Raw genomic sequence first — 12,410 nt, forward strand, 5'->3', positions numbered from 1 at the left:
TTTTCTCACTGAAATATTCCCACGTGGAAGCGCAGATGTCGAAATTTTTTAAAAATGGCAGCTTGGAATAATGTGAAGCATGCTTTTTCAAGAAATACTTTCAAAAGGGTTTTCAACGTTAAATTAAATGGAAATGTAAGTGTTTTGAGCTGAATGCTCTACTTTACTTTCTATCTATATTGCCTATATCTGGTTAACGTTGTATCACTTTTGTAGCTTGTTAAAAAACAGTGCACTTTGACACACGTTTTGGATGATGTTCGACCGAGTGTCTCTGTGGTCAATATTTCGCCGAAGACAAGGCAGCTGTTAAATACAATTAACAAAAGTAATAAGTGGTATGTGTAATCCTGTGTTCATTCTTGGTAAAAGATAGAACTTGATTAAAGTTGATTTTAACCAATAGTATTAGAACTATTAAATACGTACTCTGAATCTCTGATACTCATTTTGACCCAGTTATAGGTCCATTTCTTAATAAAGAAGTGCTGTTATGTGCAGAAGCGTAATCAACATAGACAACAATCTCTTTCCACTGCATAAAATCAGTTGCACCATACTGACCATAGTAGATAAATCATGGTCCAATCTCTACAGTGTAAGAATTGTGAAACATCTCTACATCACGAGGCCTTTCTAAAAGCTCAAAACCAACAGTATTATGGAGAATTTAAATAATATTTATATCCTAATTATTAACTGTGTACACCTTCATTCTTTTTAGGAATAAATCTGTTTTGGAGAACATCACACAGCGTTCAAGCTCTGTCATATGTTTACTTGGCAATGGGAATGCAACTTTGCTAACAAGCCTATGTACAGCGCTAGATGAACTTTCAACAGAGGGTGATGACGATTCAACAAATAGGAAGAAACGTATATATTTTCCAGAACAATTAAACGATGACCCATAGATTGTGAAGTATCTGTAATTCAGATGATCAGGAAGTTGATTTGGAAGGTGGTTTGCCTTGGGAAGTGTATTTTAAATCTCTGAAGTTGTTTCAAAAGCAAGTCCTAACAGCAAAAATTGGGAATGTTTCATGCTAACTTTGAAAGATAGATTTTTACAAGATTAAAAGATATTTTAAAACCAAAATTTTGTTGCTTCTCATTATTTTCTCCTTTAGGACTAGTACCAGTCCATTCTTATTATTACATCACCATCGTTCCACTCACACAGGGCTCAACATGGGATTGAAACAAATTCCATACATGAACACCTTTGCCAATGTTCTGGTCTGAACACTGCCTCGTTCCAACTTTGAAGGTCCGTTTACACTTACAATTTTTGCTGCAATTTTCTTCTTTTGGCAGATGTGAATGAGTAATTAGTTACGAATGCTCTGATGTATTAAAGCTCTTATTTGAACATCAGTAACTAATTCACTCGTTCACATCCATCAAAAGAAGAAAATCGCAGCAAAATTTGCAAAGTGTTAAACGAGCCTCAATCCGTCTAATCCTATGGTCCTATGATTCCTGAGCTCTCTCATTTTTTGCATCAAACAAGGAAAGCCCGGTGTTCATTAGTTTTCTGAGGTAATCAAATTTCGTCCGGCGTTATGAAACGTCATTATGAAAGAGGTCTATTGCGCACGCGTTTTATCTGAATCAGGCGCGCGTGCCAATGATTTGATTTTGATGTCATAATTATTTGAATATTATATATACAAATTCGTAAGTAACATGAGTTTGAATTTGCTGAAGGTGTTACTTATTATTTTATTATTTCGGTTGATATACTGCTTCTTTCATGGGAATTATATTCCTTATAAACTATATGGTGAAAAAGCGTTTAAACAATATGCTAACAGCGAGAAGAACAAGCGTTTTCATGACACCGATGAAAAATACCCCAGAGAAATAGCTACATTTATCGATGACGAATATTGTAAGTACAAATGTAAAGATACGCCAGCAGAGCTGAGATATTACGTTGTTTTAACCTTTCAAGAGAGATTACGTTGATTTAACCTAGAGATTACGTTGTTTTAACCTAGAGATTACGTTGTTTACTAGATTTCTAATTCAGATATCTATAGTCCCAGTCCTCTCCACTCAAACCACAGAATAGACATTATAGCAGAAGGCTTACTCTTTGTATTCTCCTAATGTTTCTGAGTCCAAAATTTTTCAGAAGCGCACACGTCATTCTACGCCATCCTGGTGTGTGTGTGTGTGTGTGTGTGTGTGTGTGTGTGTGTGTGCGTGTGCGTGTGCGTGTGCAGGAACTTCGTACCCTCATAAAAAAGTTCTTGGACACACCAGCTAGGATGGCGTAAGCAAGATACAAACCAGTGAACTCAAATAAAACTGGAACGCTCACTCTCTGCATGATTTTCCTCATTGATGAGTGAAGCCAAGATGGCGGATCATGAGGTCTTTCTCGCAGGTATGATTCAGGCCTCTGGCGCGGAAGTTTCAAAAGGAAAAATAAAAATTGCCGCCATTTTACCTACGAAATTTCCGCGTGGAGGCCTGAATCATACCTACAAGAAAGGCTTCAGTGTCCGCCATCTTGGCTTCAAACTTCCGACAGAGTGAGCGTTCCAGTGTTATTTGAGTCCACTGATACAAACTGAATGCTAAGCGCCATAGTGCTTGCATGTGCTTGCGAACTTGGCCTTGCGTGGTGGTGGCGTCACACTCACTCGAAAAATTTCGCACGCCAAGAACAAAGAGTGGGACTTCCGCTAGAATTACGTCTATTCTGTGCTAAAACCCAGATATTTTCTTAATTTCAGCATGTCGTTATGCACTAGGAATGAGCTATTTCATGTTAAGAGGAAGAAGTCCTTCAATGGGATTTATTAACCGCCAACTTCATAAAGGAACTTTTAAGTTAACAAAATATGGTCCAACTGTGAACAGGTATCATAAGTTCACCGCTACGGGACCATATGCTTACATGCCTACTTACCATGATAGAACAATGTATGAAGAGATTTGGGGGGGTTTAAAATATCACGACATCTATGTGGAAATACAATTACGTAAGTATATTTAATAGAGGTTTTTCACACACCGTCACGATTTTCTACCAGTAGAATTAGTTACATATCGCATCGTGCGAACGATGTTTTAGAAGCATACTCGCTCGCTCGCCATTCTTTCACACATCTGCCTTCTCACCCACCTACTCGGTCACCCACCCACTCGGTCACCCACCCACTCGGTCACCCACCCACTCGGTCACCCACCCACTGGGTCATCCACCCACTCGGTCACCCATCCACTCGGTCACCCACCTACTCGGTCACCCACCCACTCGGTCACCCACCCGGTCACCCACCCACTCGGTCACCCACCCACTCGGTCACCCACCCACTCGGTCATCCACCCACTCGGTCACCCACCCACTCGGTCACCCACCCACTCGGTCACCCACCCACCCTTCAAATTTTCAAAACGTTCATAAAAAAATATCCCCTTTTGATAAAAAAAGAAACAGTATATTTTCCTAACTAACCCAGATGGTGTGCACATTCTTGATGGCCACGCTGTAATTGGAGGACAGATTAAACACGAAACTTACATCTTTCTCGTTGGTAATTCCTGGCCTACGACCATAACACGCTGGGCTGTAAACTACACCAGCGACTACAAGGAATGGACCCGTTATAAGAATAAAGATGGAGAGGAACATGTAAGAAACAAACTATCCTCGAGGAATTGCCAGATTTCAACAACAACCGCGCGGTGTGCATGATAGCTGTAACTGGACTTGTTGCACGTCCTCCTGAAGCCAAAATGGTTTTACTCGATTCTTAACTAAATAAATTCTCTGATTTGGCTAAAAACTGGTAACACACTAGGGCCGGTTGTTCCAAAGACGTCAACTTTTTTTTTAAAGTTTAGTGTTTAATTAACATTCGACACGAAATGGATTGACCCACGTAACAGCGTGTTTCAAACCTCAGTTGTAGTGACAATCATATTCTGTTCTAGCACTTCAGGTTGTTGGAAATGACCAGAAAAGACGGAATGGCTTATCCTGGTTACCACAAATTTGAACCTAGAATCATTGCCAATCGTATTCGCATTTTACAGTTATCATACAGAGTAATGGCAGCCGGATTAGGTGGATGTTTTGCAGTGGAGCTCTTTGGTTGCAGCTACGGTAAGTATGTCCATCGCCGGCGGAATCATTTCGCATAAAACTAAAGGATAACTTTTTCATTAAATAAGATTCTTGCTGATGATTTGTACACGACCAAGATACTCGTCTCAATTTGTTTTGCTATTTCAGATGGCGAAAATGCTGGCTTACAGACTCCAGTAAAAAAGGAGAAAGGTATCTACCGCATCGCGTCGTTGTTTTCGTTGCTTCATTTAATTTGCTTTACAGCGCACAACTGCAGTCATCTAAAACAAATTTTACAAAAGGAAAAGAACCCCTGAGTGTTGTATATCTGCATGAGTATCTCCCGTTCTTCTTGTCTATAGTACAACCCCATGTACAATTTTAATTTTTATTGATATTTTGCCAAATAGCTAGCCACGTTTCATTCGTATACCAAATTTATCCGTGTATATACTATGTTCAATTTCAGTTTTAGCACGGATGAAATTGAGAATGATGAAATACCTACCTAAAAAGGCAATTTTCACCCGTATCTATTTCATCCGTACCAATTAATTCCTAAAACCGCGCGTGGTGTTAATGAGGCTCAAGTGAACTGACTTGCCTTCAAAACTTTTGTAGGAACCTACTGGTTGACCAATGAGACTGTTTATCCATGGCAACTTTACGCCGTTTTTGTAAGTCATCGTGAAACCATAATAGCGACCTTAAGCAAGTAGGACGCGAACGCGACGACGACGGCTATCAATACAATGGGTCATTGAAAAGAAATGAATAATTAAAGACCCATGATGGTTTTAGAAGTCGTCTTCGTTCTGTTTACAACGAGAAAACGTGGTTTTTTGCGTCTTGCCTAGAACGGATGCATTTCAGGACCCAGCGAGCCCTACCTCGCATCAGGGTCTATAGAATTGTCCTTAAACATAAACACGACGTTCTTAACGTCTTAGACTCACTAAATCGGTACAATTAATAATATACAACAACAACTTTGCTATAGCATTTTTTTAAAGGAGACTTTCAGCCTCATCGTCGTCGTGTTGCCGTCCAATGTGCTTAAGGTCCCTAAGGACTGTCTATTGTGATATCAACAAATTACACTTGTTTATCAAGTAACTGATTACCTGCATTTTCATACAGAACCGACCTGCGTATACGACTGTTCCTGAAAAACAAGTAGCAATGGTACTATCAAAGTACTATGTTGACGACTTAGAAGACGGTATGCTCTCTATCTATGGCCATTGTCAACCATACGGGAAATATCCAGCTCGTTTGATTCTGGCACAGAAAGGCGAATTTTGGTTTCCAGATGGCAGTCCCTTGAGATATCGTCTTCGTGATGGTAATACACCAGAGGTATTGCAAAACATCGTTTCTCCAGAATGTCTTTAGACTCTAGCTATTGCTAAACCATCTTTTTCTGTAATTTTCTTGTAATATTAACATGTGAGATCCATTCATTTGTAGGCAGTGCATTTTATTTTTTATAGTGTATAACGAATTTCAGAGATTACATTAACGACCCATTGAAGTCACTGGAATGTTTTCAAAATCTGGCACACTTCAAGAAATCGTGGGTAAGTTAACCTAAGGCCACCAGCCTATATAGTGGAAAATCACCGTATGAAATAATTATGCATTGCTAAAAAACACGCCTCGACCTCGATACAAAGTTACGGAATAAAATATGAAACAAATTATTGAGTTATTAAACAATTTTTGGGAAAGACTATAGTGTAACCATTTTACTTGTTTTCACTCTAGGACATCCCAGCATCTAAAAAAATAAAATATGAACCCCGAAAAGGATATGTAAGTGAATCGTATTATGCAAGTGTATAATCACATGCATGTTCATTCCAATTTGTTTTTCTTTGTATTTATTTTATGTAACTGTTGTTTTGACCATGCATTCAACAGAGAACGCGGTATATCGCTGCCACTAACGAACTAGAAACTGTGGTAAATAAAAAGATTCCTCAAACTAATTTCTGGTGTGCGCAGAAATTTGTGAACACAAAATTTTATTGTAAGTGCTATTCCTTATTGAGAAGTTTGTCCTCTTTTCATTTCATTTTATCTTTCGTCACACCATTCTTGCACACCTTGCATCCGATGCTATTCCATGCAGGAAGGCCGGAATGATGCAAGGGCAAAGGGGGAATATTCGTAAAAAGATGCTTCTGTTGCGACGCATAGCAAAGAATCTTGGCAAAATAACGTCTGTTTTATAGTGTTTTCCCTTTACAAGATAGTTTTGGGATTTTTGACCCAACAGATTCACCTGCATGTGTTATTTTTGAAGCTCGTTGGTTGCACTTCTACTTAATAAGATCATATAGTGTCACCCTTTTAAAGAGCATTTCCCCCCCCCCTTTGCCCTGCTGGTAAATGATGACCAAGAAAGGGGAGGCGAGGGAAGCTGCCCCATGCAATGTCCCGGCGTCACTGGGCTATTCTCTGGAGTCTGAAAGCCCAACGGTGTTATTACTCTATATTTCTAGTTAAACCGTATCCCACCAAAAGAACTACAGGTAACTGTGCGATGATTCCAGAGATTTTTCTTGAAGGTTTGCGCAATATATTCAGCTGACTATTTGTATAAAATATCTGGTTTTTAGACTGCAGTGATATCATCTTGGCTTTCGGTGATTCGTATTGCAAAAATTCATTAGCAGAATACTGGGGTAAGGTGGAAACGACTCGTTATCAAAGTTGGCATCATAAAACATTGATGACACAACCAGTATATTTAAGAAATCATCCATCCAGTTTAGTTTTGAATCATATAACATGCAGTGACTTGGTATATAAACCTGAAAATTCTGATGCAACTAACTGATATGAACGGGTCCATCATGATGATTTCATCAGAGATGAGATGAGCATGAAAGCATGCTATATTTATATATCTGCGACATGCGTGAACCCAAAATGCTTCCCGCTTTAGAGATCGACCTGAAGAAGATTTTCCTGATAGACAGCCTGAAGTTCAAAGGTCATAAAGATAGTGCTAGAAAAAGCTGGGCAAGCCGTGTCAAAGTTATGTACAGTGAAGATAAAGACGTTTGGCTGTTACTCAAACAGCGCTACTTAACCAAAGCGGTAATATATGCATGATATTAATTGTATGTGAATGGGCCCTGAATACAAAATTAAGAGAATTCCTCAGAACAGCTGAGAAATAGTGAAAAATATCATAGTTATCCGTCTGCGCAAAGTTGGCAATTTTTTAAAAAATTTTGAAGCGAAACTTGATGGTACTTTTGTCTGCATATAGCCTGTTGACATATATAGCTTGAGCCGATAATAAAAGCAAATAATAATATAGTTTTGTGTTTCTGCATGTTGTCTTCAGGATTTTAAAACTAACACAGGGTCGAGACATACCTCCCACCATTTCTTGAATCCACGAATCAAGGCGAGATATCTACGGATCACTGCTGTGGCAGGAAGCCGCGACCGTTGCATGAGAGTTGAAATACGTGGCTGCAGCAAAGGTAAGAAAGATCAGGCCATCGCTATTTCCTATTGCAAGATCATGTCCCTGGATTGCTTCTCTAGACTATTACGAGATGCTTTCATGTATTTTAGAGCCTTGGTTGCAAGCAAAACAGAAGGTTAAAGACGATGCTAAAAGTAATCATCTTGCAATTACCAGATGAATTAAATAATGATATACATAGCTGACGACCATATTCACATTTATTTCTAGGAATTGGTCTCAACATGTGGCATGTTGTAGTTTTCAATAAAAATAAGGGGAAACGTTTTCAAATCAAATGTTACCATGACGATGCTCGCGCAAATGTGATCGAAACGGTTTATGAAATAATTGGTAGCTACGAATTCCCGCTGAAAAGGGATGAAATTAGACTTCTGGAATGGAAGGATGCGAAGATTTACAAATGTGTTGCTCGTGACCAATTGAAAAGGGTCGTCAGTACTCAAATCTATATCATTACGAGCTGTAAGATTTCATTAACAAATTGGGTTGTGCATGATTTGAGTTGAATTGAGGGAATAATTTTGACGAAAGAGTGAGATCTGTTGTTATTTGTTTCAGACGGAACTAATTTGCTCATTCCTGTACAAGAGCAAGGCCTGCTTCATCAGGGCGGATCTCCGTTGTTTAACCCTTATGGCACAATTTGGACACATGAACCCGTCACGGCCAAATTAACGTTCTTGCATTTTCCTAACGGTAAGTAAAGTAAGTCTTTGTTCTGATTGTCTTTCGTGGGGTGACAAATGACAATATAACAACCTCATAAAACTCGTTGTCATCATTTGAAAATGATGAATGAAGCAACGTGAGGAACAAGTATATATATATATATATATATATATAATTATATATATATATATATATATATATATATATATACACGCAGTGAAGTAAATAGATGATGAAATATTCTTGCAATTTTACATGCTGAATTCCCAACTTAAATCACACAATAATAATAATTATACAATTATTCATTGCACTGATGAAGGTCTGCATGGTTAATAATGTGTTTAGTTAAATGTTAATGTTGACTATAGCTCTTCTTGATTAGAATTTAGCGATCTCTTCTTATTTTAATACAGTGAGGACTTCATACGAATGGTACGGTCGAATTGGTCCGTTGGCGTGGAGATCTGGCGGTGTTATCAAAAGCCTTGGAAAGGCAAGAACAAGACGCGAATGTCTTCAATTAGCAATATTTGCTGAAGAAAAATACTTTATCTTTTCGTCCAAAATAAAACAGTGCTTCGCTGGTTGGGCTATACCGTATCTTGTTGATCCACGGGAAAATCTTTTTGAAAAATATAAAGACGCAATGTCTGTCTATGAAATACAGTGTAAGTTATTAAAGGATCATTCTCGAATTATTCTTAATCCAACGGAAATTTTGGTAATAATCCATATTCGTTAAATCCTAAATCCGAATTTAATCCTTGTGGATTAGGATTAATGTTCGGATAAGGCCCTAGACCTTGATTAGGTAGTTTCTTCAGTTCAGTGACAACGATCATAAACCGTCCGGTCTGTATTCTCTGTTTGTTCACAGACAATCGAGAACCATATTCTGTTAATTGGAGACACGGAGGCACACAAATTGGTGGCTACGAACATCAGCCCAAGAGACAAAAGACGATAGTTTCACAACTACTGCCGTTTAGTTCCGGCAAATTCCAGTTCCGTTCCGATGGTGGTTTTACAAGACGTAGCTACGATATGCATTCTTTAATCATCAAAGATTTCACGGTCAACGAGGTGAAGGATTATACTCTTGAAATTATGACAATCACCTCAATTCCACGGCTCATCTTCAAACGCGCAGTAGTACTGAGACATTATGGTAGGTAGAAGTCAATGCAGTCTGTTCTGCATTACCGTTCTTACCATGACAATGTGAGTTCTCTCTGATGTAAGAATTGCCCAAATTTGCATTTTTTTTTAAACATGAACTCTAGGTCATATTGATTTGGAAGAGCGTAGCGAAATCCTCTGACAATCGTAACGTCATTTGAATTTAGGGGAGCCAAGACTTAGTATGCCCCCCACTGGAGGTGCGTGTATAAACCATCCATTGATAATAACCGCTGTACCAATACGAGGTGAGTACGTTGAGGCCGTAGAATGGGACGTTGAATGGAGGAAAATAGAAAATGGTAAAGCTTTTAAGACAAAGATGGAAACACAAGATCCGTTCGTACTAAAAGCCGAACGTGCCGCGTTACGACACTCGGGAGTTTACCGTATTCGTGTGAAGAATCGATATGGTTTTGCAGAGGGGACCATACAAATAGATGTTGTGGAAAGTAAGTGACTTAGAGAAATAGATGTTTGAGAGATAGCTTTGCATGCACATCATACCACATCACATCACATCACATCACATCACATCACATCACATCACATCACATCACATCACATCACATCACATCACATCACATCACATCACATCACATCACATCACATCACATCACATCACATCACATCACATCACATCACATCACATCACATCACATAATGTTCATTTCAGACCCACCTTCTATCATTTCTGTGACGTCATCACCGCACGTGGCTGTCGAAGACTCGTCAGACGTTTTGCACGTGGACATGCGCAACGAAGATGGTCTTGTGTCAATTGACTGGTACTATAATGGAAAATTAATCAAGATTGAGGACAAGCATTTTTCATTCCCAGGTTGGTTGCAAAATCAAAAATTTTCTGCTGAGTAATAAGGCGAATTACTTGAGTCCAGAATGAAAAACTGAACTTGTCTAAAACTCTACCTCGCCGAATTCGGTGAATGTACTGGAAACACGGCATTTTTTAGCTTTTTTTTAAATCAAAATCGTAGCTTGTCAGCTTGAAGTCTTTTGCCTCCTGTAGGCAAACCAAGTAATTCCAAACAAAGTATGTTTTCAATAAATCCTTCTAGGAGCCCATCCTGGTCGTCCTGACACCAGAAAAATGTTGAAATTGAGTAATTTACATTCTGGTATGAGCGGTGTTTTCAAAGTCATCGCAAAAGCAAGATTTTGCGAATTTACCAAGGAAATAGTTGTGGATGTTTATGGTAAGACTGTCGCCTTTCCTTCCTTAGTATGGACAGAAAATATTCGCATGTGATCGCAGGTGTCAGTTGGAACAGTTGCAAGTTCTAATAATTACCTTTTTTCCCTGAAATCATTCGCCTGTCCACTCCAAAATTTTGGGCTGCACGCACACGGGTGGTTTCACGAAATGTGTTATTAACTTTGATATGGTCACGTCTTTAGTGCGTCCAAAAATGATCGTTATTCCCAACGTGCGCACGCTCTATCAGATTGCTGGTGGTGATACAACCATTGTTCAAGTTGTCGTCGCTGGTGGCAACCCAACACCTGAGGTAGGATTTTCAATTACGGTTTCAAAAATATTGGAAGTTACTCTAGTAAAACAGGGCCTTTTTTTGAACCAGAGAGAACACCTTGTATGGTATAAAGACTCGAAACTGTTAGAAGTTACAAGAAGTGGAAGAGTCAGGGTGCAAAATCAGGAATGGTTGGAGAAAAAGGGGAAATCAAGCGATGATATTCAGAATGAAAAACGTAAACGCATTGGTTGGAACTCAACGCTAAGCATAACTTCACCGCGGGTCTCAGATTCTGGCAAATATTCTTTTATGGTATCATTTCCAAGAACAAACTACACTGTCGAACGGATAATTAAGGTTACAAAGTTATGAAATAAAGTGAAATTATGAAAATGTTCTTCACTCAAACTTTTTCACTTAACTCGACTTAACTTACATTACCGTTAAGTTGCATTATAAAAAGTTGTAGTATTTTTTGAATACTCTCCTTACTCTGAAAGCAAGCATGTTTAAACACAGTATAAGCTTCAAAACACTATTTAAATATGTCTCTACCCCTTGTTATCATTCTGTACTAGAACAAAGCTTCCAAGATCCAACGCCCATTTTCGGATGCCACAGAACCCCGACGAATTGTTTATATTTTAAAAATATTGCAGCACTGGAACTTGGAGAAAATTAATCAATTTTATATCCATGCATATATTGCCAACAAATCAATTAATTACGAGATTAACATTAAAATTCAAGAAAAGCAATAAAGCTTTGCGCATAATACAGCATCTTTCAAAAAAAGCAGCTGTCTAGTTCATTATATTCATTAAAATCACATAACAAATTCTTCTGATGAAAAATAGCACCCAAATCTTAGCTAAAATAAAGCATGCTTGTTCCTTATCTTCTCAAAAAAAGCAAGCAAAATGGATTTCTTAGTCAAACTGCAACTAGATTGATGGCTAAGTTTTCAGGAATCCCTTCATCGGGGCTTTCCACATTGTATGTGTTTCCTGTACATTAAAAATTTCTGAACAAGAAAAACTGCTGTTTCTGCTCATATTTCCCTTAGGAGGGGATTGAAATTTGTAAATCTCGTGTTAGTTTGTTTACAATTCTTCCATTTGTGTATTTTTAAAAGAAATATTTGCAAGCAAAAGCAACTTTCAACATGATGTTGTTAACGTTTTTGTTTTCATTTTTTAAATTCAAAACAACACTCGTACTCAGTTTCCCGGAAGACACAAAAGAGACCACAGCTCACCCAAGAAAAGCATTATTCAAATTATACAAATAATTGAGTGCAATATTTATAAGTTGCAGACAAAAAGTTTTATTAATTCTATAATTAAACAAGCTAATCATGTTCTCGTGTCGACAAAGCGGCCAGGTTTTCTTTGTTTACGGCTGGCGAGACTTCAGTATAGTTTTATTCATAATTAATACTTCACAAAACACGGATGGACTGTGA

The 12,410-nt window shown here is 38.3% G+C and overlaps 2 protein-coding genes across 2 annotated transcripts; both read left to right on the forward strand.

Annotated features, from left to right (window-relative positions):
* Positions 1–15: 15 nt before the first annotated feature.
* Positions 16–1,127, forward strand: LOC114517423. Its single transcript, XM_028537145.1, has 3 exons — positions 16–135; positions 217–338; positions 725–1,127. The coding sequence occupies exons 1-3, from the start codon at positions 55–57 to the stop codon at positions 912–914; spliced, it is 393 nt and encodes a 130-aa protein (XP_028392946.1). The 5' UTR covers positions 16–54; the 3' UTR covers positions 915–1,127.
* Positions 1,128–2,678: 1,551 nt separating this feature from the next.
* LOC114517660 lies at positions 2,679–11,318 on the forward strand. The gene is made up of 23 exons (XM_028537445.1): positions 2,679–2,996; positions 3,477–3,649; positions 3,952–4,123; positions 4,253–4,297; positions 4,709–4,764; positions 5,228–5,446; positions 5,581–5,667; positions 5,855–5,902; positions 6,011–6,119; positions 6,595–6,624; positions 6,712–6,777; positions 7,041–7,195; positions 7,449–7,590; positions 7,685–7,729; positions 7,806–8,060; positions 8,157–8,294; positions 8,684–8,938; positions 9,148–9,438; positions 9,617–9,901; positions 10,126–10,290; positions 10,529–10,666; positions 10,869–10,978; positions 11,051–11,318. The coding sequence occupies exons 1-23, from the start codon at positions 2,768–2,770 to the stop codon at positions 11,315–11,317; spliced, it is 3,480 nt and encodes a 1,159-aa protein (XP_028393246.1). The 5' UTR covers positions 2,679–2,767; the 3' UTR covers position 11,318.
* The last annotated feature ends 1,092 nt before the right edge of the window (positions 11,319–12,410 follow it).

This window comes from Dendronephthya gigantea, unplaced genomic scaffold (assembly GCF_004324835.1).
Source record: "Dendronephthya gigantea isolate DGI-Jeju-01 unplaced genomic scaffold, DenGig_1.0 000009F, whole genome shotgun sequence".
NCBI lineage: Eukaryota > Metazoa > Cnidaria > Anthozoa > Malacalcyonacea > Nephtheidae > Dendronephthya > Dendronephthya gigantea.